At 48.5% G+C, this 20,742-nt stretch overlaps 2 protein-coding genes and 1 long non-coding RNA gene across 3 annotated transcripts in view; 1 reads left to right on the top strand and 2 right to left on the bottom strand.

Annotated features, from left to right (window-relative positions):
* Nucleotides 1–2,823, bottom strand: part of MSH2 (mutS homolog 2) — a 43,697-nt gene extending 40,874 nt beyond the window's left edge. Inside the window, exon 1 of the mRNA XM_054063202.1 lies at nt 2,558–2,823. Within this exon, the coding sequence (XP_053919177.1) occupies nt 2,558–2,777 (220 nt within the window). The 5' untranslated portion in view covers nt 2,778–2,823. The remainder of the gene's footprint in view (nt 1–2,557) is intronic.
* Nucleotides 2,824–8,697: 5,874 nt separating this feature from the next.
* Nucleotides 8,698–15,251, bottom strand: EPCAM (epithelial cell adhesion molecule). The gene is made up of 9 exons (XM_054063900.1): nt 15,071–15,251; nt 13,929–14,033; nt 12,836–13,076; nt 12,478–12,543; nt 11,224–11,287; nt 10,751–10,852; nt 10,411–10,605; nt 9,982–10,023; nt 8,698–9,359 (listed from the first exon to the last, which is right to left on the bottom strand). Exons 1-9 carry the CDS (start codon nt 15,135–15,137, stop codon nt 9,318–9,320), a joined length of 924 nt encoding a protein of 307 aa, XP_053919875.1. The 5' UTR covers nt 15,138–15,251; the 3' UTR covers nt 8,698–9,317.
* A 123-nt stretch (nt 15,252–15,374) lies between these two features.
* LOC128851857 (uncharacterized) lies at nt 15,375–19,372 on the top strand. Its single transcript, XR_008449390.1, has 3 exons — nt 15,375–16,885; nt 18,385–18,510; nt 19,259–19,372. It is a non-coding gene; the product is annotated as an uncharacterized LOC128851857 (long non-coding RNA).
* The last annotated feature ends 1,370 nt before the right edge of the window (nt 19,373–20,742 follow it).

Below are 20,742 nucleotides of genomic sequence, written 5' to 3'. Positions count from 1 at the left end.
CCTCAAATCTCTCATATGACTTTCTTCGGAAGCAGGTGGAAAACTAATTCCACACAATTGTGTTCTCTTTCCCACAGAACAGTCCAACAAAACACAATTTCTCTTGTTCTCAGCTGAGCACATGTAACACGCAGACAGGGGTGGGGGACGGCTGGAGCTGATGTGTGCACTGAAATCATCCTGAAAGCAAAAAATATCAGTTTATGACAACTTCTAGTTGGATATGCTAGATAAAGCTGTAAAAGTTTTAAAATCGGAGCCAAAAGTCAAAGGCTGCCATCTGTAAAATGATCACTTTTAAATGGAACACAAAAATAACACTGATGAATGTGCATGTGGATTCAACACTTGAAACGATCAGGCTCTGCAACTTCATAAGCCAGTTTCTAAGGAGATTTTTTTTGTGATTTTGGGGAGGGGTCGGGTTTTCTGGTGTTTTTTTTTTACATCACATCAGTGGGTTCATCTCTTGCAACAGAAAGTTGAAAGTGTACAAGAAAGTCATTTACCTTTTAATGTCACACACAAAGAAAGTATTCATTAATAATACAGGTTTATTTTGTTAAGTATGAGCCAATAACTTTGCAACATTATGTTCCTCGAGATTAAGGGCGGTACCGAGGGTTGCCTCTTCTGACAAGATAACATACCTTGATGCTCTTACATACACAAGCTCCACCACCTTATACTGAGAGATAAATAAAAAAGCAATAGGGGGTGGATGGAAGAAAAAATTGTATACAATACAGAATTAAATGTTATTTACTTCTGCAGACCATCATTAGTCACGCATGATGCTGCCATCGTTTATCTATCCCTGCACAGCAGAACTTCATGAGGCCTGACCTCAGTTATCCAGGAAAACACAGAACCATAGAACGGTTTGGGCTGGAAAGGACCTCAAAGCCCATCCAGTTCCACCCCCTTGCCACTGGCAGGGATATGTCCTGCTGGATCAGGTTGCTCAAAGCCCCATCCAACCCGGCCTTGAACATCTCCAGGCATGGGGCAGCCACCACTTCTCTGGGCAATCTGGGCCAGTGCCTCACCATCCTCACAGGAAAACCTTTCTTCCAAAGATCCCATCTCAATTTCCCCTCTTGCAGCTTAAAACCATTTCCCTTGCCCTGCCCCTTCACTCCCAGATCAAGAGCCCCTCCCCAGCTTTCCTGAAGCCCCTTTTTTAGTACTGGAAGGTCTCCCTGAAGCCTTCTCTTCTCCAGGCTGAACAAGCCCAACTCTCCCAGCCTGTCCTCACATGGGAGGTGCTCCAGCCCTCAGGTCATCTCTGTGGCCTCCTCTGCACTCACTCCAACAGATCCATACCCCTTCTGTGCTGAGGACTCCAGAATTGGACACACAGCTCCAGGTGGGATCTCACCAGAGCAGAGGGACAGAATCCTCTCCCTCGACCTACTGATCACACTTCTGATGCAGCCCAGAATACAACCTACATAGAATCATGGAATCACTGAGGTTGGAAAAGACCTCTAAGATCATCCACTGTAACCATCAGCCCAACACCACCCACTGTGCCTACTAAACCATGTCCCAAAGTGCCATGATCACAGACTTTTTTAACCCCTACAGGGATGGGGACTCCACCAGTGCCCTGGGCAGCCTCCACCACTCTTTCACTGACATTTTTGCCAATACCCAGCCTAAAGCTCTCCTGGCGCAACTTGAGGCCTCCAGTTGCTTGTTACTTGGGAGAAGAGACCAGCACCTACACTGCTAATGCCCTGCAACCACTTTCATGCACGGAAACCCACCAGTGCTGCGGTAGAAAATATAATTAACTGCCCTTAGCCCATGCTGTGTCCAGCCGACGCCCACATCCCACAGCCCTGCGGCGTGAGCTAATGGGATGAGGCAAAGCTCGGATCAGTGGACGTCTTCTCGGGTTCGTGCACCTCTGCCTGTCACAGCATATCGCCCAGAACAGCCGCTCGCTGCCAGGAGCTGTGGAGGAGCCGTCTGGATGCAGCGATGGAGGTGTCAAAGCAGGCAGGGAAATCGGGGGCGTGCCTGGCTCTCCCTCAGAGACCATCGCCAGGGGGAAGCGCAGCCTGGGCTGGCAGCGGAGACAGGCGGGAATGGAGCGGGGGGAACCCCGCAAGGCAGGACAAGGCCCCGTCTCTGAGCACTGACATCAACCAAGGCAATCAGGAAACACCACGATGGAACGGGTAAACAGGCAGTTTTCCAACCCAAGGGATAACCAGACACAGCTCCAGCTGGAAGCCTGGGAACAAGGGGCAGGTCCACACACTCCGCTACTTCCTCCATGCCCGACCCTACAGCACGACGGACACACACACAAACACACACGTGCAGGCACAGACACACGCAGGCACACGCAGACAGACACACATACACCCCACACAGGCAGAGACAGACGCACAGAGACACAGACAGACAGACACGCACGGATGGATGCGCAGACACGACATGCACAGACACGCATAGACGGGCACACGGACACTCGGGGACACGCACAGACACACGGACATGCACAGACGCGGAGACAGACACACGGACACACTCGCACACTGACCCGGCGCCCCCGCCAGCTGCCGGATGACGGCGCGGGTGCGGAACAGCTCGCGGGCGGCCAGCCGCGCGTCCCCGCCGTGCAGCGTGTAGTAGTCCCCGCGCTCGAAGAAGCGCACGGTAGTGTCGGGCTTCTCCGGCAGCGAGAGGACGGCGCGCACGAAGCCCGCCTCGGCCCCCGCACCCTCAGGCCACGCCGCCTCCCGCGGCACCTCCGCCGCCATCGCGCCGCCTCCCGCCACGCTGCGCGCGCCACAACGCCGCCAGCCAATCGCCGCGTAGGCTCTGCATCACGTGACACCCCCCGACCGCCCCTGCGCGGCGCGCGAGATAATCACGTGGGGGTCACGCGGGGCGGGACTGGCGGGCGGGGCCGGGGAGTTTAAACAGCTGGGGGGGGGGGGCGGGAACACAAGTGAGTCTTCCAGCACTGAGTGTCCCAACTGCCGGTATCCATAGACTGCTAGAAGTGAGAGCAGCGGCTTCTGTTCCTCTGCTCCACTCTAGCGACACCTCACCTGGAGCCCTGCATTCACTTCTGGAGTGCTCAGCACAGGAAGGGCATGGCAAAAGTTGGACAGAGTCCAGAGGAGGGTATGGGGATAATTCGAAGCCTGGAGGACCTCCTATAAAAGGACAGGCTGGGAGGTTCTTCACCCTGGAGAAGAGATGGCTAAGGGGAGACCTTAGAACAGCTTCCAGTACTGAAAGGGCTCCAAGCAAGCTGGGGAGAGGGTCTTGATCAGCGAGTGCAGGGACAGGATGAGGGGAACAGTTTTAAGCTGAAAAGGGGGAGATTTAAATTGAGATATTAGGAAGAAATGTTTTCCTGTAAGAGCAGTGAGGCCCTGGCCCAGGTTGCCCAGAGAAGTGGTGGCTGCCCCATCCATGGAGGTGTTCAAGGCCAGGTTGGATGGGGCTTTGAGCAACCTAATCCGGTGGGAGCTGTCCCTGCGCAAGGCAGGGGGTTGGAACTAGATAGGCTTTAAGGTCCTTTCCAACCCAAACCATTCTGTGATTCTATGATCAAGTGTTCCCTCTGTAAGTTTGCAGGTGACACCAGGTTGAGTGGAAGTCTCAGTCTGTGTGAGGGCAGGAAGGTTCTGCAGAGGTACCAGGCCAGGCTGGATCCATGAGCTGAAGGGCAGCAAGGCTCTGCAGAGGGACATGGACAGGCTAGATCCATGGGCTGAGGCCAACAGGATACAGTTCAACAAGGCCAATTGCTTGTCCTGCACTTGTGTCACAACAACCCTATGCAGCACTCCAGGCTTGAGGAAGTGTGTCTGGAAAGCTGCCTGGCACAAAAGGACCTGGGAGTGCTCGTTGACAGCAGCTGAGCATGAGACAGCGGTGTGCGCAGGTGATGAAGGCAGCCAACAGCATCCTGGCTTGGATCAGCCATGGTATAGCCAGCAGGAGCAGGGAAGGGATTGTCCACCCTGTACTCAGTGCTAGTGAGACCACAGCTCAAATCCTGGGTTCAGTTTTGGACTCCTCATTACAAGAAAAACATTGTGGGGCTAGAGCATATCCAGAGAAAGTGAGTGGAGCTGGGGAAGAGTCTGGAGCACAGGGGTTATGGGGAGTGGCTTTGCAAATGCACTGAGTGAAGGATTACAGCCAGCTCTTGTGAAGAAGAGAAACACCAACTTGCCTTCATTTGACTTAGGCAGTAAGAAGCAAAGCACAAGGTCACCAGAGCTTTGACAGTTTTGTGGTTGCCTAAAATCTTCCTCTTATCTTCTTAACGGCTGTAAAACCGACACTGCTTTGTGAGGGTGGTTGGATTTATTTTCAGTAGGAATAAGTGTACTTTTCCTAACCTTGTTTTTAGAAGTGGGTACGTTATGTTGCCTGACACTTCCCTCCACCAACAGCATTTGCTTGCAGCAGCACTCATGTAGGAAAATTCAGCCTAAGTAATTGTCATTTAGCAAATACATCACTTTCTGAAGGTGCTCATAATGTCAGGCAGCCCTTGCCTCAAGGTGGTAATACCAAGTCAGCCCAAAATACATGCTTTTAATAGCTTGGAGTGCTTGTGTTTGTATGTACCAATGACTACAGATAAGGCAGAGGATAGGACTAGAAGGAAAAAAGCATCCTGTACAAACAGCTGGGATTGCAGTGGGCTCCAGGGACCTCATTACCGCTTTCAAAAGAGATAAATGATGCTTGCTAAGCAGTAATTGCTGTATGTTGCAGTGCTCCTCTGGGCTGGTTCCACCTCTTCATCCAGCGGTTTGTTCAGGGCAGCTCTGCCAAGCTGCAGGCTCCCACTTCCAGAAAGCTACCACCCAGACTGGCTGTTAATGCCCTTGGAGTGCTGATCACATTATGTGAGCAACATTTCTCTTGGGACAGCTCTTGCACAAAATTCCACTGGATTGGTCCCCTTTCTGCTGAGCTTCTGCTGTGTTCCTTGCCCTGTCTGTTCTTCCAGGGCAGCTCCGTGCACTGGCTGATCCACAGGGCTCTGGCTTGGAATGGGAACTACCTCCCTCTTGCCAAGCTTGCTTCATCGTGCCATTGCAAATAGACCGCTCTCTGCTTTTTCCCTTGCCTACCAGGTGCCAGGAACAAGATGCTGTGATTGTCATGCATATGACAGACAGAAAATTAATGCTAATCCTGACTTTAATTAATTTTGTTGCTTTCTTATGCATAACCAGCATACACAGGCTTTTCAGTGAAGAACATAGGTGTTCTTTAACGGCTCAACAGAGAAACAAATGAAAATATATCCCTTTTCACCAAAGTTTAATGATTATTCCATTGGGGTCAGTGCAGCTTTAATGTTTTTGTGGGATACCACCAGAGAATTTTGTGATAGTCGGGGTGTGCATGTGTCTATAATGCAGCAAAGGGAATAGAAGCAAAATAAGAATGCTTAGTTAAAGTAAGTTTGAAGAGAGAAAATGTGTCTGCTGCCTTGCAGAGGACTTTTTAACCATTTTGTGTGCACTTTTATCACCCAGATGGATTCGGCACAGCTGTGCTCTGGTCTACAGGCACCTGAACACCCAGGGGTTCTGCAGGGCATTTAGGGATTCACAGAAGAAACCCCTCTTCTTATCTGTACCCAGTTTCTACACACTATAGCCTGGTGAGCGTTGCTACTGCTACGCACCACCTCTATCTCCCACCCACTCCCTTGCATCCAGCTGACGCCGCACATCACTGCCAAGACACAGAGGACAAAGGTTTTAGCAAAGTTCATAGAACTCTGCAGAATGGGCCCAGCTTTCCCGACACATGAGCCACCTTGATGACAAACCCGACTGCCAAACACCCAGTGATGGAGCCCAGGAGATGATGGCTTTTCCTGCTTGTGTTCAGCAAGAAGCAGTTTTAGTGCTTGGGCAGCAGAGTTAAGCATATTTGTAATTTCCTAGGATATTTATTTGGCTATTTTGAGCAGTCCATAATGCCAAGTCACTGTACATTATGGCAATCAAAGTCCAGCAGGTGAGGATATAAATAAACAGAGCTGGCAAACAATGCCATTTCCCTTACTCTCCTCACTATGAGTGTTGGGGAGCATTCTGAGCCTGCCAGCATCACGGTCCCTATGGACACAACACCCCAACCTTTCATTTTGGAGTTAATTGTGGAAACTACGCACAGGGATTACTTAGGTCTTTGGAAGAAAGGTTTATAGGCTTTATTGGTCACACTTCCTCAAAGATGTTATTTACATATCCTTGCCTAAAACGCCTCTCATTGTCTTTGCATAAACATTTATTAATTTTGCTCAGCATTATTAATAATATGTATGTACTAGTGTAGTAATTCAGAAGGAAGCAACAGATTTGCACTTGCCTACATGAACACTATTTTCCCGTGTTGAACCCAGGCACTCACTAGGGTTGCTTGTACAGTTTGTCCATCCCCTCTCTGTACAAAAGGTCTCATTTATTTGGTCTCAAATTACAAAATAATTCTTCAGTTGGCCCCTCATATCCTTCATCACAATTGACACTACATTAAAAGAGGGGGAACATGGCATCGCAACATTGTGCAGAACTTCAGATTTAAAAAGCATGCTCCGTCACAGAAGAATTATGAATTAGGCAAATGGAAGCATTAAAATATGTCCCTTGTAAAAAAATCATGACAAATACTCTTTTTTTAAGTTCTATTGGATTGTTTCTTTTACAGGAAACTTGCTTGATGACTTTGCTGAATGCTTTCAAAGTATTAAAATAGACAACACTTAGTATTTTTCTACTTCATACCATGGTATTTAAAACAGCAATCACTTTTGCCAGCTGTTCAATACTGCTTTATATATGAGAGGAAACAACCCACGTGTATATGAACAGCTGACACAGTCTGAGTGGGTTTTTTTTCTTCATTTCAGCACATTAGTCTCCTCTAGCTCTAAAAAACTACAAAACACGAAGCTGCAGATTGCCTGTACACACCTGTTTCTCAGCTCTTGTACCCCTCATCCTTTTCTCTTTCCCCATAAATACACTCTTATGCAGCTGGGCTGTTGCACAAGCGCAGTGACTTAGTAAACAACAGATGAAAACAAAATCCAACAGAAAGGTCAATAAAATGATTCAGAAAAGGAAACAAGTGATAACCCTATTATTGGCCACCATTTTGAGAGCAGAGCAGCATCACTTTTGTATGATAGCAACTAAATTTAGAAGCAGTTATAGTACAACCCCTTCAGTTGTGGATTTAGTTGAAGTCTTTTCTATTTGTAAGTTGATTCCCATAAACTTGGTGGTTTTCCAGGCCCTTGACTAGTTCCAGTCAGAGTTGATAAGGAGGGAGGCTGTGTTAGAGACATGGAGCTTGTGCAAGTACCTAACATGAAAAGCTCCATTAGGTAAAACAATCATAAAGGATCTAAATGCCTTCCGGTAGTGTGGTAAAAGCAGGGAGAATATGATTTTCAAACCAACTGACCGGGCCAGGGTCCAGGCCACAGAGCAGGGATGCACCAGCCTGTCTAGTCAGCCCACAAACAGCTCCAGCCACATCCCTGGCACCACTTTCCATCCCACAGGTCAACAACTATATCTGAAACAGGGATGGGGGGGTGTAGAAAGAGGAAACAGCAATACTGTTATCCTGGGGAAAAGAAAGGAACATCAAGGATGTCATGTTGCAGAAATTAAGGAAGTATGGGATGAGGAGAGTAAAGGTTTCAGGAAGACAACAATGCATGAATAGGCAGAAGCCAAGCTTACTGAAAAGTAGGCTTTGTTTTCCAGCTTCTAGAAGTGCATGGAATTTACCATTCCCCAGCAGAGAATCTGCATACCTGAGGAGGGAGCGTGGCAGTGGGAGAGATGGCCCAACACAAGTTGTCACTGAAAAAGCTGCAAAGCACTCCAGTGAATTCCCTGCTTCAGCATTTTTGTATTTAGCAGGAACTTGACTGAGCAAATCAATGTGCATGTCTCCACTGCAGACTCAAGAGAAGTTGGGTAGAACCTGGGACTGCAGCAGCTCAACCCACACACTGGTGTTCGGAGACACAAGGGAACGGTTGCTGCCTACATTCCCTCATCCCACAGTAACACAAGTGCAGCAGCTATCACTTTGTTCAAAGGCAGAAAGAAAACTGGTGAATGTGGCATCAAAGGAACATTCAACACAACCAACTTCCCTGTTGGATTCAGCAGATGCACACAAGCTGTGTAAGTGAGATGTTCACATTCAATTGTATGAACTCAGTACATAAAATTTCCTCAGTGGTTTATCCTACTTTTCCTGTTTTGAACTCCTGCACCTAAAGCAAGCACCACATTAGCAATAAGATTTGTGATTCAGTTCCTTATCTTGTATCTCATTATTTCTTTGGCAACAGGAGTTGCAGCATCTCCTTCATAACAGTGGACAGTCTATACATGTTTACATGCTAGCCAACATATATTATTACAGATTCTTTTATGTGAGGCTCTGGGATGCAGAGCCTGTGGGAGTCTGGCCAGCCTCCACATGACAGTGAACAGCAGGAACAAATTTGGGCTGTGCAACACCTTCGTGATGGCAGCCATACAGATTGTAGCTCCAGGTCTGTCCACCCAACCCACCCGAGATGTTCTAGACAAGAGGCTTATTTTATTATAAATACTCACATAGCATTGGAAAGAGCAGTCTGTGCATTCCTGACATTGCTACAGTCACAGCATGTTTATTTTTAATACAAACAACCCCTACTTTATCATTTTACTCCTGTGGCACACAAAGGGTGGAAAATAAGATTACTTGCTTTAAGGAAATACTACACTACAGATTGTCATTTCAACATGGAAGAATTAGAAGCCTGTTTCAAAGTTTTATTAAATCACATCATAAAAAAGTTACAGCAACTTCAAATATGTACAAATAGCCATAAAAACATCACGTTTGGTTCTACAGGAGACAATCTCATTACAACGTGGCTACAAAAATCACTTATTTTCAATGAAACTCCCACAAGGGTACAGTAACTATTTAAGCACATATGCTCCAAACCCCAGTAACAGCAGCTGTCAGCTCGTTTCCTCACCATAAAAAAATAAAATCAGGGAGCAAGTTACATTTGACTTGAGTAAGCTGGGGCATTTAAGACTGAACTCTCAAGTAAGAAGTACTAGCATGGTTACCAGCCTTGGCTTGTCATAGTTTTAAAAATCATTCAGTGAGTGCAGCTGCTTCTCTTTCAGGAGAAATCTCTTCGGAGTTAAGATCCATGCCTGCCATGTTTCTGTTTCATTCTCGTTTGAATCTCACTCTGCCTTCAGCAAATACAGTTGTTATGCGTTCAGTCCTCTGTGCATCTCATTCATTTCCTTTACCTGCATAGGAGGAGGCAGCAGGGATCAGCGTTTGTGCTGTTTCTCAACATTAAACCCAAGGAGTCACAGGACTCAGTCACCCAGGTTCTCATTAGCAAAGAGCTCTGATGTAACACCAACAGAATCAAACTTGCCACTATAAAACTGCAGCTTGGTTTTTAAATCTAATCACGTTTTCAAAAAGACAAGAGCACTCCTTGGGGTGTGTGCAAGGAAAGACTTTGCCACTCAGCTGCAACACCCTTTAAGATTCCTTTACAAAAGGCTCTGCCCTAGGACCATTTGTTGCCATGCCACTGGAAAGAGCTCTTCAATAGGAGCTGAGCTCCATACAAACGGCTCCCGAAGGCCTTGAGGACAGAAAAAGGCTATCAGCGCTTCCTGCGATTGTGTAGCCCCTGCTATAGAGATGCAAAACCAGCGCTTGTCATCAGCACTCTGGGAAACCCTTGGGAAAGGCAGATCGCCTGGGAACTACACAGAGATGAAAACCAGTGCCAGAACCGAATACTTCCAGTCTCCTTGAAGTGCCCAAAGCAAGGTTTTAACCTACAAATTTCAGAGTTTCTGAATTCTGGCCAACCTCCTCCCCGCACATAGACCATAAACAGGTATTAATTACCTCTGCTTTCACGTACTTCCCTTTCCTCCTCCTTGTGAAGACCTGTAAGAGAATGACAGTGTAGTCATGAAGTTCTGTCTTGTCTTTACAAGTCACTGGTTGTGACTTTAAAACTCCAAACCTGCAGCCCTCCCTTTCCCCACCCTTTGGAAGCTGTCACTCCTGACTACTTTAAACCAGAAGGCAAGGCTGGGACTTTCTTCAGCTCAACGAGCTTTTCCCAGTGCTTTTGTTTTCCAGGCAACACCCCGGAGTCATAGAGTGCTGGTATGGGTATGTCCACCACCTCTTTACCACCTTCCAGGTCTCAACAAAGAAGCCAGTTTACAGGAGGTTTTCTATCAGAGTCCAATTACCTTGGTATGTTGGTACTTCCCAAGTTACTCATTTACCCACCCCACTCAGTTCAGCAGCTTTGTCCAAACTCACCAGAACAACAATTGCAGCCACAATTGCCACTATCACTACGACAATGACAGCCACCAGGCCAGGAGTAAGGGACTTCATGGTAAACTCTGGTGCTATTTCATCAACATAGTAGACCACAGTCTTCTCCAAGTTCAGCATTTCATTGTCAATACTGAGGTTCAGTCCGTCGTTGTGGAAGATGGAGTCACCTTTCACCTAAGGATGGACAGGAAAAGAGACTCACTAGCTCATGCTGCAATAGGTACTTATGCCGGCACTGCAATAACTCATCCTGCTTCAGCCATTCACTGAATGAAACCACACACACATCTCTTCTTTGGCAGATCCATGATACACTTACGTCTTTTTCCAGGTAGTAAGCCACATCAGCTATATCCACATCTCCAGAAGATTTGTCTGAGGAATTTTGCTTCAGATCAATTGTAATGAAGGGTTTCTCATACTGCAAAAAAAATAAAGCGTGGTATTAAGAAGGGGCTAGTTTAAATCCAGCCATCAACTTTACAGAATATTTTGATCTGACTTGCAAACTCATATCCTGAATCAAGTCTCTGATACTTATTCTCAAGCCAACTGTTTACAGTGTAGTTCAAATTCCACTTTTTCAGTGGAGCAAAGTAAAGACTGAGAAGAGCAATATGCAGTTTCTCAGTATTTCAGGTCAGATACTATTTGCTAGCTGCTCAGTAAGTGACACTATCTCGAGGGCCCCTCTTCAGACTCCCGTTGAACTGCATTAGGCAAACGAGAGCATTCCAAGTTAAATACAACAAAATAAAATTGATACTTTACTAAAACTCAGGTGCCTCTTACCAGAACATTACTTATATAGCGTCTATCCAGCATGTAACGACTGGTAATCGTATCCTTGAAGAATCTGCAGAGATATTAAAACCACAGCTGTTAGAACTAGTAATTTTGCACTTCTTTTCAGAAGAAGCTTCATTTTTTTTCTGCAGTCTCTGTGGTGGGTGACCCCAGCTGGCAGCTAACACCCCCCCCCAGTCTCTCTTACTTCCCCTAGGACTGGGAAAAGAATCAGAAGGGTTAAAGGAATGAAAAACACACCCTCATGGGTCAAGATAAGGAGAGTTTAATAAGTAAAAGGGTTGGGTGGGCAAATAAATAACCCAAGTGATGCAAATGCAGTCATTCACCACTAGCAGACTGATGCCCAGTCTCTGAGCAACAGCTACTAGGGAAACACTTCCCGCAGGATTTACTGCTGAGCATGACATGATACAATCCAGGATGGCTCTGCAGGCAGATAGGGTCAGTGGTCTCTGCCACACTGCCTTCCCAGCCACCTGCCCATCCCACCCCACAGTCTGAGAAGCCCTCACACCACATCAGCACTGCTCGGCAACACAAAACCACCAGTGACTTAAAGCTGGTTTGGTCATCAGGCTGAATGCAGCACCGTACCAACTCCTACCAAGAAAACTAACTCCATCCCAATCAGACCCAGTACACTCACATGATTAAGTTGTACTAAGAGCTCTATTAATTCCTAACAGTGAAGACCCTCTTAGTGAACAATAAATACAGACATTAAGGCAGTGTTAGGGTTTGCAGAGTTTGAGCAGTTTTGAGCTCAGGTGAGGAGCTAAAGCGTGGCAGTGTTTGTTCCAGTAGGGAAAAAGAAAACCTCATCTTTAAAAGCACACTTTTCTTGCTATGTGACCTCTGATGGAGAGGTAAGATTTTATTTCAGTCAAAAACATAAGCTAAATGGCTGTTTTTCTCATGCTGCTTCTATGCAGGCCCACCATCACCTTTAAGTTAATTTTTGTCAGCTTCACCTTACTACCTTCCCATTCCTACAGTATATTCACTCAATCAAAAAAAAGCAGTGATCAATTTTAAGTGGAAATTAATCTAATCAGCAGTCAATTTTTTTTTCCAATGAAAATCAAAGCAATTCTATGAAGGTTCCATAGGTCACTTCCAAGACGTCTAATAAATGAGTTAAGAGATTTAACAAGGCTTTTGAACACTTGCTTAGAAACACTAGCTATCCAGTAGCACACACAGACTTTGTCATGGCACCTTACTGTCATCACTTACTTCTCTAAGGATTCAGTGTTCAGGGGAGCGTTTCTCTCTGCATGTTTCATTTCAATGATGATCCACCTGAAGCAATAGCCAAGCACAATTAACATTCTTAAAGCACAGGCCGATAATAACATATACTAAAAATCTAACCCCAGGGGAAAAAACAGAGCAGGGAGAGAAAAACAAAGAACCTCCCCCTCCAAAACCCTTCCATAACTCCTTGTTTCTCAAGAGAAAAAAGCAGTAATCAAGTGTTTATTGCTTAACCTTCACTCATCCCCAGCACGTCGTTCACACAGATGAGTCCTCCACAAGGCAGGCCTAATACAGGAATGTTTTCGCGTCACAGCATACCCGATGGAATACTTACGTTGTTCTGACTAACTGGTTGCACTTCAAGTCTGCATCATGCTTGTCAGTTCTTCTGACACCAGCCGTATTCACACACCAGCAGGTAGATCCATTGCACTGCTTTGCCTTGAAAACACCAGTATTTTCACATTCGGGATCATAGAGGCCATCGGTATCTTCAAATGCATCTTTTGGTTTCTCACGACGACCTGACTTTGAGCCCAACACTTCTGCTTTCATCAACAGGCATTTCGAAGTCACTGAAAATAACCAGAAAGTCACGTTAGGCAACATGCATGTTCAAACCAGAGCTTTCAGTCTATAAAAACAGGAGGTTACATCAGAAGGAGATGGATCTGAAGTCATTACAAGGAAGAGCGGGCAGCCAAAGTGTAGGTGATGCATCAAGTCAACACAATTGGGGTAATGCCGGCTCCTCGAGAACACCTAAGCCCAGCCACCTTCCATTGCTTACAGCAAGAGAATCATTTACAGCTAAGCTGAGGTTGAACCAACAGTGAGGTCCTGAGATCAGGCACTCTTACCTCTGGATGTGTAGGAAAAGTCACAATACATGCTCAAAAGGAAGCTAAAAATTAATCTTTGAGAACTCCTTGCCATTACAGACCAAATATGGGGAGGGCCTCTTGATCATGAGTGCAGGGATAGGATGAGGGGAAACAGTTTTAAGCTGAATGAGGAGAGATTTAGATGAGAACTTAGGAAGAAATGTTTTTCTTTGAGGGTGGTGAGGCACCAGCACAGGTTGCCCGGAGAAGTGGTGGTTGCCCCATCCCTGGAGGTGTTTCCAGGCCAGGTTGGACGGGCTTTGATCAACCTGACCCAGTGGGAGGTGTCCCTGCCCATGGCAGGGGGCTGAAACTGGACAGGCTTTGAGATCCATTCCAACTCAAACCATACCATGATCTTACAAAAATGGACGTGGATGCGGGATCCTGCATCAGTCCGAGCACATGCAGGCTCACAGGAGGCTGCTAAAGCTCAGCCTCCATCACCAGTCGACCTGGAAGACCAGGAAACTGCTCTCCTTCCTGGCTACCGTTCTTTGCAGACACTCAACGCCCGTTTTCACGCCTTCCTGCCCTACTCACGTTTGTTGCAGTTGACGGAGACACCGGAGCCCACCGCGTCGCACCAGCAGACGTCCTCCACCATCCGGCAGTTAGTAACGCGCTTGTTCTTCGCGCAGATGCACGCTGCAAGGGGAGAAACACAGCCGTGAGCGACACCCCGCACTGCCCCCTGCAACGAGACCGGGGTGCCCCGAGGTGCCCGCACGCCCCGCCTCGAGCCAGGGGCAAGCGCTCCCTCTGCGACGTTTGGGGACAAAGAGGTGGCACATCGCACGGGGGCGGGGGGAAGGATGGGCCGCGGGGGAGCGCGGGACGGGCAGGGGGGTGCGGGGCAGACGGCTGGAGGGGCGCTGGCAAGGGAGAACAGAGGGAGAGAGCGGCGGAGCTGAGCGGTGGGCGGGCGGAGGTGCGGGAGGGAGCGCGGGGGGAGCGGCTATGAGGGCGCGGGGCGGAGCGGGGAGAGGTGCGGGCAAGGGAGAACAGGAGGGTGTGGGTTGGGGGGGGAAGGGGGTGCGGGCAGGAGAAGGGTACAGGTAGGGGAGAACAGGGGGGCGCGGCGAGGGGAGAGCGCGGAGCGGAACACGAAGCGGGAAGAGGTGCAGGTAGACGAGAGCAGAGGGATGCGGGCGGGAGAGAGCAGGGGAAAATAGGGGGGTGAGAGTAGGGGAGGGCACGGGACGGGAAGAGATGCGGGCAGAGGAGAACAGGAGGGTGCGGGGGGGGGGGAGGACACGAGGGCGCGGGCAGAGGTCTGCGGGCACTGGAGAAAAGAGGGATGCGGGCAGGAGAACGCGGGTGGGGGAAGGTGAGGGTAGGGGAGAACAGGGGGGAGCGAAGCGGAGCACGGACCGGGAAGAGGTGCGGGCAGGGGAGAGCAGGGGGGTGCGGGCAGGGGAGAGCGGGTTGGGGGGGGGGGGGGTGGGAAGGGGGTGCGGGCAGGAGAAGGGTACAGGGAGGGCAGAACAGGGGGGTGCGGGGGGGGGAGGACAGGAGGGCGCGGGCAGAGGTTTGCGGGCAGGGGAGAAAAGAGGGATGCGGGCAGAAGAGGGGTGCGGGCAGGAGAACGCGTGTTGGGGAAAAACGAGGGTAGGGGAGAACAGGGGGGAGCGGAGCGGAGTACGGAGCGGGAAGAGGTGCGGTCAGGGGAGCGCTGCACTCACGGCTCTGCTGGGCGCAGGCGGCGGCGCAGAGGAGCAGGAGGAGCGCGGCCCCCCGGAGAGGCTCCATGGCTGGGCAGGAGCGTGGGGAGCGGAGGGAGCAGTGCGATCTCGGCGGCGGCCCCGGCCGGTGTGAGCCGCCCGACAGGTTCCGCGGGTGCTGGAGGCTGCGCCGCGCCCTGGCGGCTCCGGTTACACCTGGGACACGGCGGCTCCGCCTCCGGGCGAAGCCCCCGCCCCGCCCCGCACCTGGGTGAAACCGGGGGGAGCGGGGCCGTGCCTTGAGCGCGTCACCGGGGTGGGGGGCGAGGCACCATCCCGCCGGTGACCCGCAGGGCGTGGGAAGGCTCTGGGGCTGCCCCGAGGCCCCTGCCCTGTCCGGGGCGCCGCGAGGGGTCTGTTCCCGCCGGGAGGGTCCTGCGGGTACGCTGCTGGGTCTGTGGGCGGGCGGCGCCCTTGGAGCTGCTCCCTGGGGAAATGGTGTCTGAAATCAAGTCCTGGTAGTCTCTGCTTGCGGCCCAGAAAGGCGATTGTGTGTGTGCTGGGCTGCATCCAGAGCAGTGGGACCGGCAGGGCGAGGGAGGAGATGCTGCTGCTCTAGTCTGCTCTGGTGAGATCCCACCTGGAGCCCTGTGTTCAGTTCTGGAGTGCTCAGCACAGGAAGGACATGGATCTGTTAGAGCGAGTCCAGAGGAGGCAACAGAGATGATCCGAGGGCTGGAGCACGTCCCGTACGAGGACAGGCTGAGAGTTGGGTTTGTTCAGCCTGGAGAGGAGAAGGCTCAGAGGAGGCATTAGGCAGTTTCCAGTACTGGAAGGAGCTCCAGAAGAGCTGGGGAGGGACTCTTGATTAGGGAGTGCAGGGATAGGATGAGGGGAACGGGTTTAAGCTGAAAGAGGGGAGATTTAGATTGAGATCTTAGGAAGAAATGTTTTCCTGTGAGGTTGGTGAGGCACCGGCACAGGTTGCCCAGAGAAGTTGTGGCTGCCCCATCCCCGGAGGTGTTCAAGGCTCGGTTGGATGGGGCTTTGAACAACCTGATCCAGTAGGAGGTGTCCCTGCCCATGGCAGGGGGCTTGGAACTGGGTGGGCTTTAATCTCCCTTCCAACTAAAACCGTTCTATGATTCTATGTAAACAATACTTCTCTGTATGGAATAAACTATTTCTTAAAGATCTTTTTCTGCTGATGTTTTTCCCTTCTTTTCTAAAGGCCACACTGGGTCACTCTGCCTGAGGGCCACTCTGGAGTCACCCCTCCCCGCTTCCTCCTTCAGAACACCATAGTGCTTTGTCTCTGGGATTCTACGGAACGGTCGGAGTGCCGGAGCTTGCACGGCTGCCAGGGGGAAGCGTAGAACAGCCTGCTGCGGGTCTGCAATGGCTCTCCCAAGGGTGAGAGCAGTGCGAACGTGGAAGAGAAAAGAAAGGGACAGCACTCCGCAGGCATTTTCTGAGGCTTTTTTTGAGTTGATTAAAAGAAACATGCATAGATCTGTCTGAAAGATACACGACTATCCAAGAAAAACAAGTTATTTTAGTAGAGGAGAAAACCGGAATTACATCCCTGTAAGTCTGTTCCTGCATTTATGAGAAATCAGCAGTGTTTTCAGAGACTTGAAACTTCCTCCTACCAGTGTTCGCCTTCACTGCTGCACAATAAACACTTGCTGCCACATTTGTATGGGCAGTCCTTGGTAAATGACACTGTATGAACCCTTCCCAGGTTCTGGAATGGAAGCACGGGGTAGCTGTCTATGTGACTTTGTCCCTGTGTGTGACCTACAAGTTTGTGTTTACTGGTGTCGCAGAAATGGGGTGAGTGCTGTCTCAGATGGATCCAGTTAAATGACAGGGGTTTGGGTCTGCTCCAGGTACAGACCAAGCTAGAGGTCTGCAGTGTTTATGTAGTTTCTTCTGGCAGGTTTGTGTGGCTTCTTATACTTTTCTAATATACCTATCAGGGACTCAGAATAAGAGCATGGTCTCAGCAGTGTGAACACTTTTAAGTCTTGGGCATGGATTTCTTGCATTGCTGCTGTGGAATGATGGCATTCCTCAGAAAGAGGAGCAAGATCAAAAGGCTTGGGAATGTCTGTCCTACTGTAAAGCTCATCTATGTAGAGGTACCAATTGATACCTGTCAGTATCAAATCGCCAAGCTGAGCTGCGTAAGTCTGGATAAGGAACAGTAAATGTTATGATGGGCTTTTGCCTTTATTTTTATGTAAACATAGGAGAATGGTGCAGACTGGGTACATGCTGATCCTCCTCGTTCTCCTGGCCCTTCTTCTGCAAGGGTGAAACTCTGTGCCTGCTTTTAAAAATCCCAGCCATAGTCTGAAGTCTTGAAACCTCACAGTAGGTGCAACTGCAAGGTGCACCATGTTGCTTGTTGTAGCATAGCATTTAATCTGGCTCTGCTTTGCAGGAGCTAATGAAAAACTCATTATCTGGAATTTCCTCAGGTTTTCAAATCTAAATGAATTCTTGTTCAAACATTGCTCAGTGTTTTAGAAGCAGAGAGAGGTGTTGTACACAGTGTCATTAATGGGATATTGGGGATATGTCATTGATATCTTATTCGTACTGTAATATTCCAGACATTAATTAATCATAGAATGGTTTGGGTTGAAAGGGGCCTTGAAGCCCATCCAGTTCCAACCACCTGCTGTAGGCAGGGACACGTTCCACTGGGTTAGGTTGCTCAGAGCCCCATCCAACCTGGCCTTGAACACCCCAGCCAAGCAATGGGAATGAGGGACCATTCATGACAGTGTTAATGGTACCCTCTTTCCAGGTTGTTTCGAGGGAAGCTTCTTCGTAGAATCTAAGCTAGTGGATCACGCATATGGTGAAAAGCTAACAGGACCCAGGTATTGAAGCAGCTCCATTACACAGATACCTTGGTGTCCAGGAGGTTGGAAGGCAGTGCCGTTTTTTACCTTTTGTGGTGATACATAATTCCTGGAGCTGGAATATGAGACTTTATTCGATGGCTGATGTGTGTTAACCCTCCTCAGCATCCAGCTCTGAGGGTAAGGCCTTGCTTATTGCTTATGCACAGGATAATTTTATCACCTGCTGAAGGTACCTCCTCTTATCAAATACCTGAATGCTGATGAGGCAGTGCAATGTAGGCTGGTTGTGGTTTGCACTTATTAAAGCATGATTACAGCTCAGACAAATTATAATGTAAATGCTACTGGCTCTATCATAGAGCAGAAAAAAATCGTCTGATCACCAGATCCTGTGAACTTAAGGTTGGAAAGCTCAGGTCTTTTTAACTTTTATTCTGTAATCTCCATCTGCTCCAGATCTGTTTGGAGAATAAACTTCAGTTTCCTGAGATAATCCAGAGCTGCTGACACCAGTGTGAGATTTTCTGTTGACTTCAATGACTGTGGATCAGATCCGTGGAGATAAATCCAGATCTGTCTGAAGTGAGTAAGAATTAGTGTGATACTGGGCTGTGGCATAGGTCTTTACGAGGTCATTTCCAGGTCTTTGCTAGAAACTGGGTAAGTGGGCTTGTGATACTGCTCAGGGAGGGGAAAAGGACCAGATTTGCTGTCAGCGAAAGTCACAGGGATGTGTGAGTCACTCCTTAAGTATCGGGAAGCGATGGGAGGTGGGGCTGTGACAGGCACTGTGGTCAGCAGATCGGAGAGATGAGGGGAGAGCGTGATTGGTGAGTTAGAGGGTTTGGCAATCTAGCTCTCGCTGAGATTCTGCAAACCAGATCAGCTCTGGATGGACCCTGCTGAAGATAGCCGAAGCCTCCTCCTAGAGAACAGGCCACCCATTGGACAAAACAGTCATACCAAATACAGCAGAACACAGTCTTACTGGGGTTTTCCCCACAAAATGAATGACTTCTGAAAATTCATAATGACTTTTCACTGGCTAAGGCTGACAAAGTTAGAAACAACCAGAAAAGGTCTTGTGCTCAAAAGTGCCCCCAGGTTTTTGGTAGGCAGACATCACTACATGTACTGTCTATCTTACAGACTTGCTCAGGAGCTTCTTAAGACAGTTTGGGAATGTTCAAGACCAGGCTGGATGGGGGCTTGGGCAGCCTGATCTAGTGAGGATGTCCCTGCCCATAGCAGGGGGGTTGGATCTTTAAGTCCCTCCCAATCTTAACCACTCTATGATTCTATGAATTTTTGTGCTTAACTTTTTTTACAGACTGTACCATCTGCATAGGATGAGGCCTTAAAAGGACTATAGCAAGAGGATAATGTTGAGAAATAATCTACAGCATCTTGTCCATGAGGTGTTTCCTTCACGAACCGATACATGCTGCTGCTCAAAGCAATCTAATAAAACTGGTGCTTCTGTGAGGTTTATTTGTCCTGCAGTTTTGAAACCCGCCATATCACAGATCAGTGTTGTTACACTGATTTGAATAATGAGACCATTTGTAGTCACAGGGAACTTAAATGTTTCAGCCAGATGGGGCTGGTCAAATACAGAGTAAATAGGAAAGGAATGAGACATCATGTGTCTTTCTGCTAGACTGAGTGTGTAACTACTTCTGAATGCTGTAAAAAAGCTAGTTTACATGGTTTGTTTAATTTTGGCCTGTTTCTAGGTCACGACTTTTTTTTTTTTTTTTCTCTGAATAGTAGCACAGTTTGTAAGATAACTACGTTTGTGTATTTTGCTGAAAATGTGTGGAGACAGAGATGAGCCCAGGGGCAGCGGCCGCACTCACAAAGCTATCCTTAGCTTATGAAGACCACTGCCTGGTTCTCTGTCATGCTGGAGACCTTTGCCTGAAAGTAAGAGTATCTCCAGAGAGGTAAACAGCTGCTGGTTCAGAGGTTCTTAAAGTGAGACAGGGTGTAGCCACAGGAGAGAAATGCTCATGCAATTAGTGTATGTCCTATTTGCGTCTCTGAGGATTATAGAAACCAATCTTGCTGATACGCTGTGGCATCCTCACCTCCCCAGCCTTAACTCCAGTGGGTGAGTCAGCCACAGCCTTGTCACCCACGTCTTCGCTTCCCTGAAAACACCTCTCTGTGGCTCGGAGACCTACAGCTTTTTTTAGAGCATCGTTTGTCAGCATCCAAAGGTGCTAAAAACGTGTAGCATTAGGTGTGAAAAGCTCAGTAGCTTGTCACCCAGACTACTCTGTAGCAGAAAGGGGAGCTATTCCTTTCCTAGAGGAAAGGAGCCCAAGCTCTTCAAACCCTCACTGGTTTAGCAGGGTTTGGAAAGGGCTCCAAGGAAAACATCACAAGTGGTAGGAGAAGCTCCATTCACATTAAAATTGTGTCAAATCTAGCTAGCATCTAAGATACTTTTTTTTTTCCCCTTCTAGCCATTCTCTGTAACAGAAGATATGGATTCAGCTTTGTCAAAACTCTTGTTAAGAACTGTTTGAAGGGACTAAATTGTTTCTACCATGTTTTCTTGTGTCTATGTCTCCTATGCTGTCAGCAGAACCAAAATCGATGGTTACACAGACAAGTAACTGTGCTGGCCCACTGTACGGCATTACCAGAAGGCACATTAAGCAGTTTTCTTGAAACCCAGAGGTGTCTGCTATTGAATTTGCCTCTGCTGGACTGGTCTGTCTATCCTGGTTGCTACAGGGAAGCTCAGCTTGGGTTACAGTACGTCAGGTAACCCCCAGGGACAGCCCACAGCGATGGCTGCGCCAG

This window comes from Cuculus canorus, chromosome 3, assembly GCF_017976375.1.
Source record: "Cuculus canorus isolate bCucCan1 chromosome 3, bCucCan1.pri, whole genome shotgun sequence".
Taxonomy (NCBI): Eukaryota; Metazoa; Chordata; class Aves; order Cuculiformes; family Cuculidae; genus Cuculus; species Cuculus canorus.
Note: the sequence above shows the minus strand (reverse complement) of the source record. Positions and strands in the feature narration are given on the sequence as shown.

Coding starts and splice junctions, on each gene's coding strand:
- EPCAM (XM_054063900.1), bottom strand. CDS start 15,137: ATGGAGCCTCTCCGGGGGGCCGCGCTCCTCCTGCTCCTCTGCGCCGCC. Junction 14,034..15,070: donor CGCCTGCGCCCAGCAGAGCC/GTGAGTGCAGCG, acceptor CTCCCCTTGCAG/CGTGCATCTGCGCGAAGAAC. Junction 11,288..12,477: donor AACACTGAATCCTTAGAGAA/GTAAGTGATGAC, acceptor ATATCTCTGCAG/ATTCTTCAAGGATACGATTA.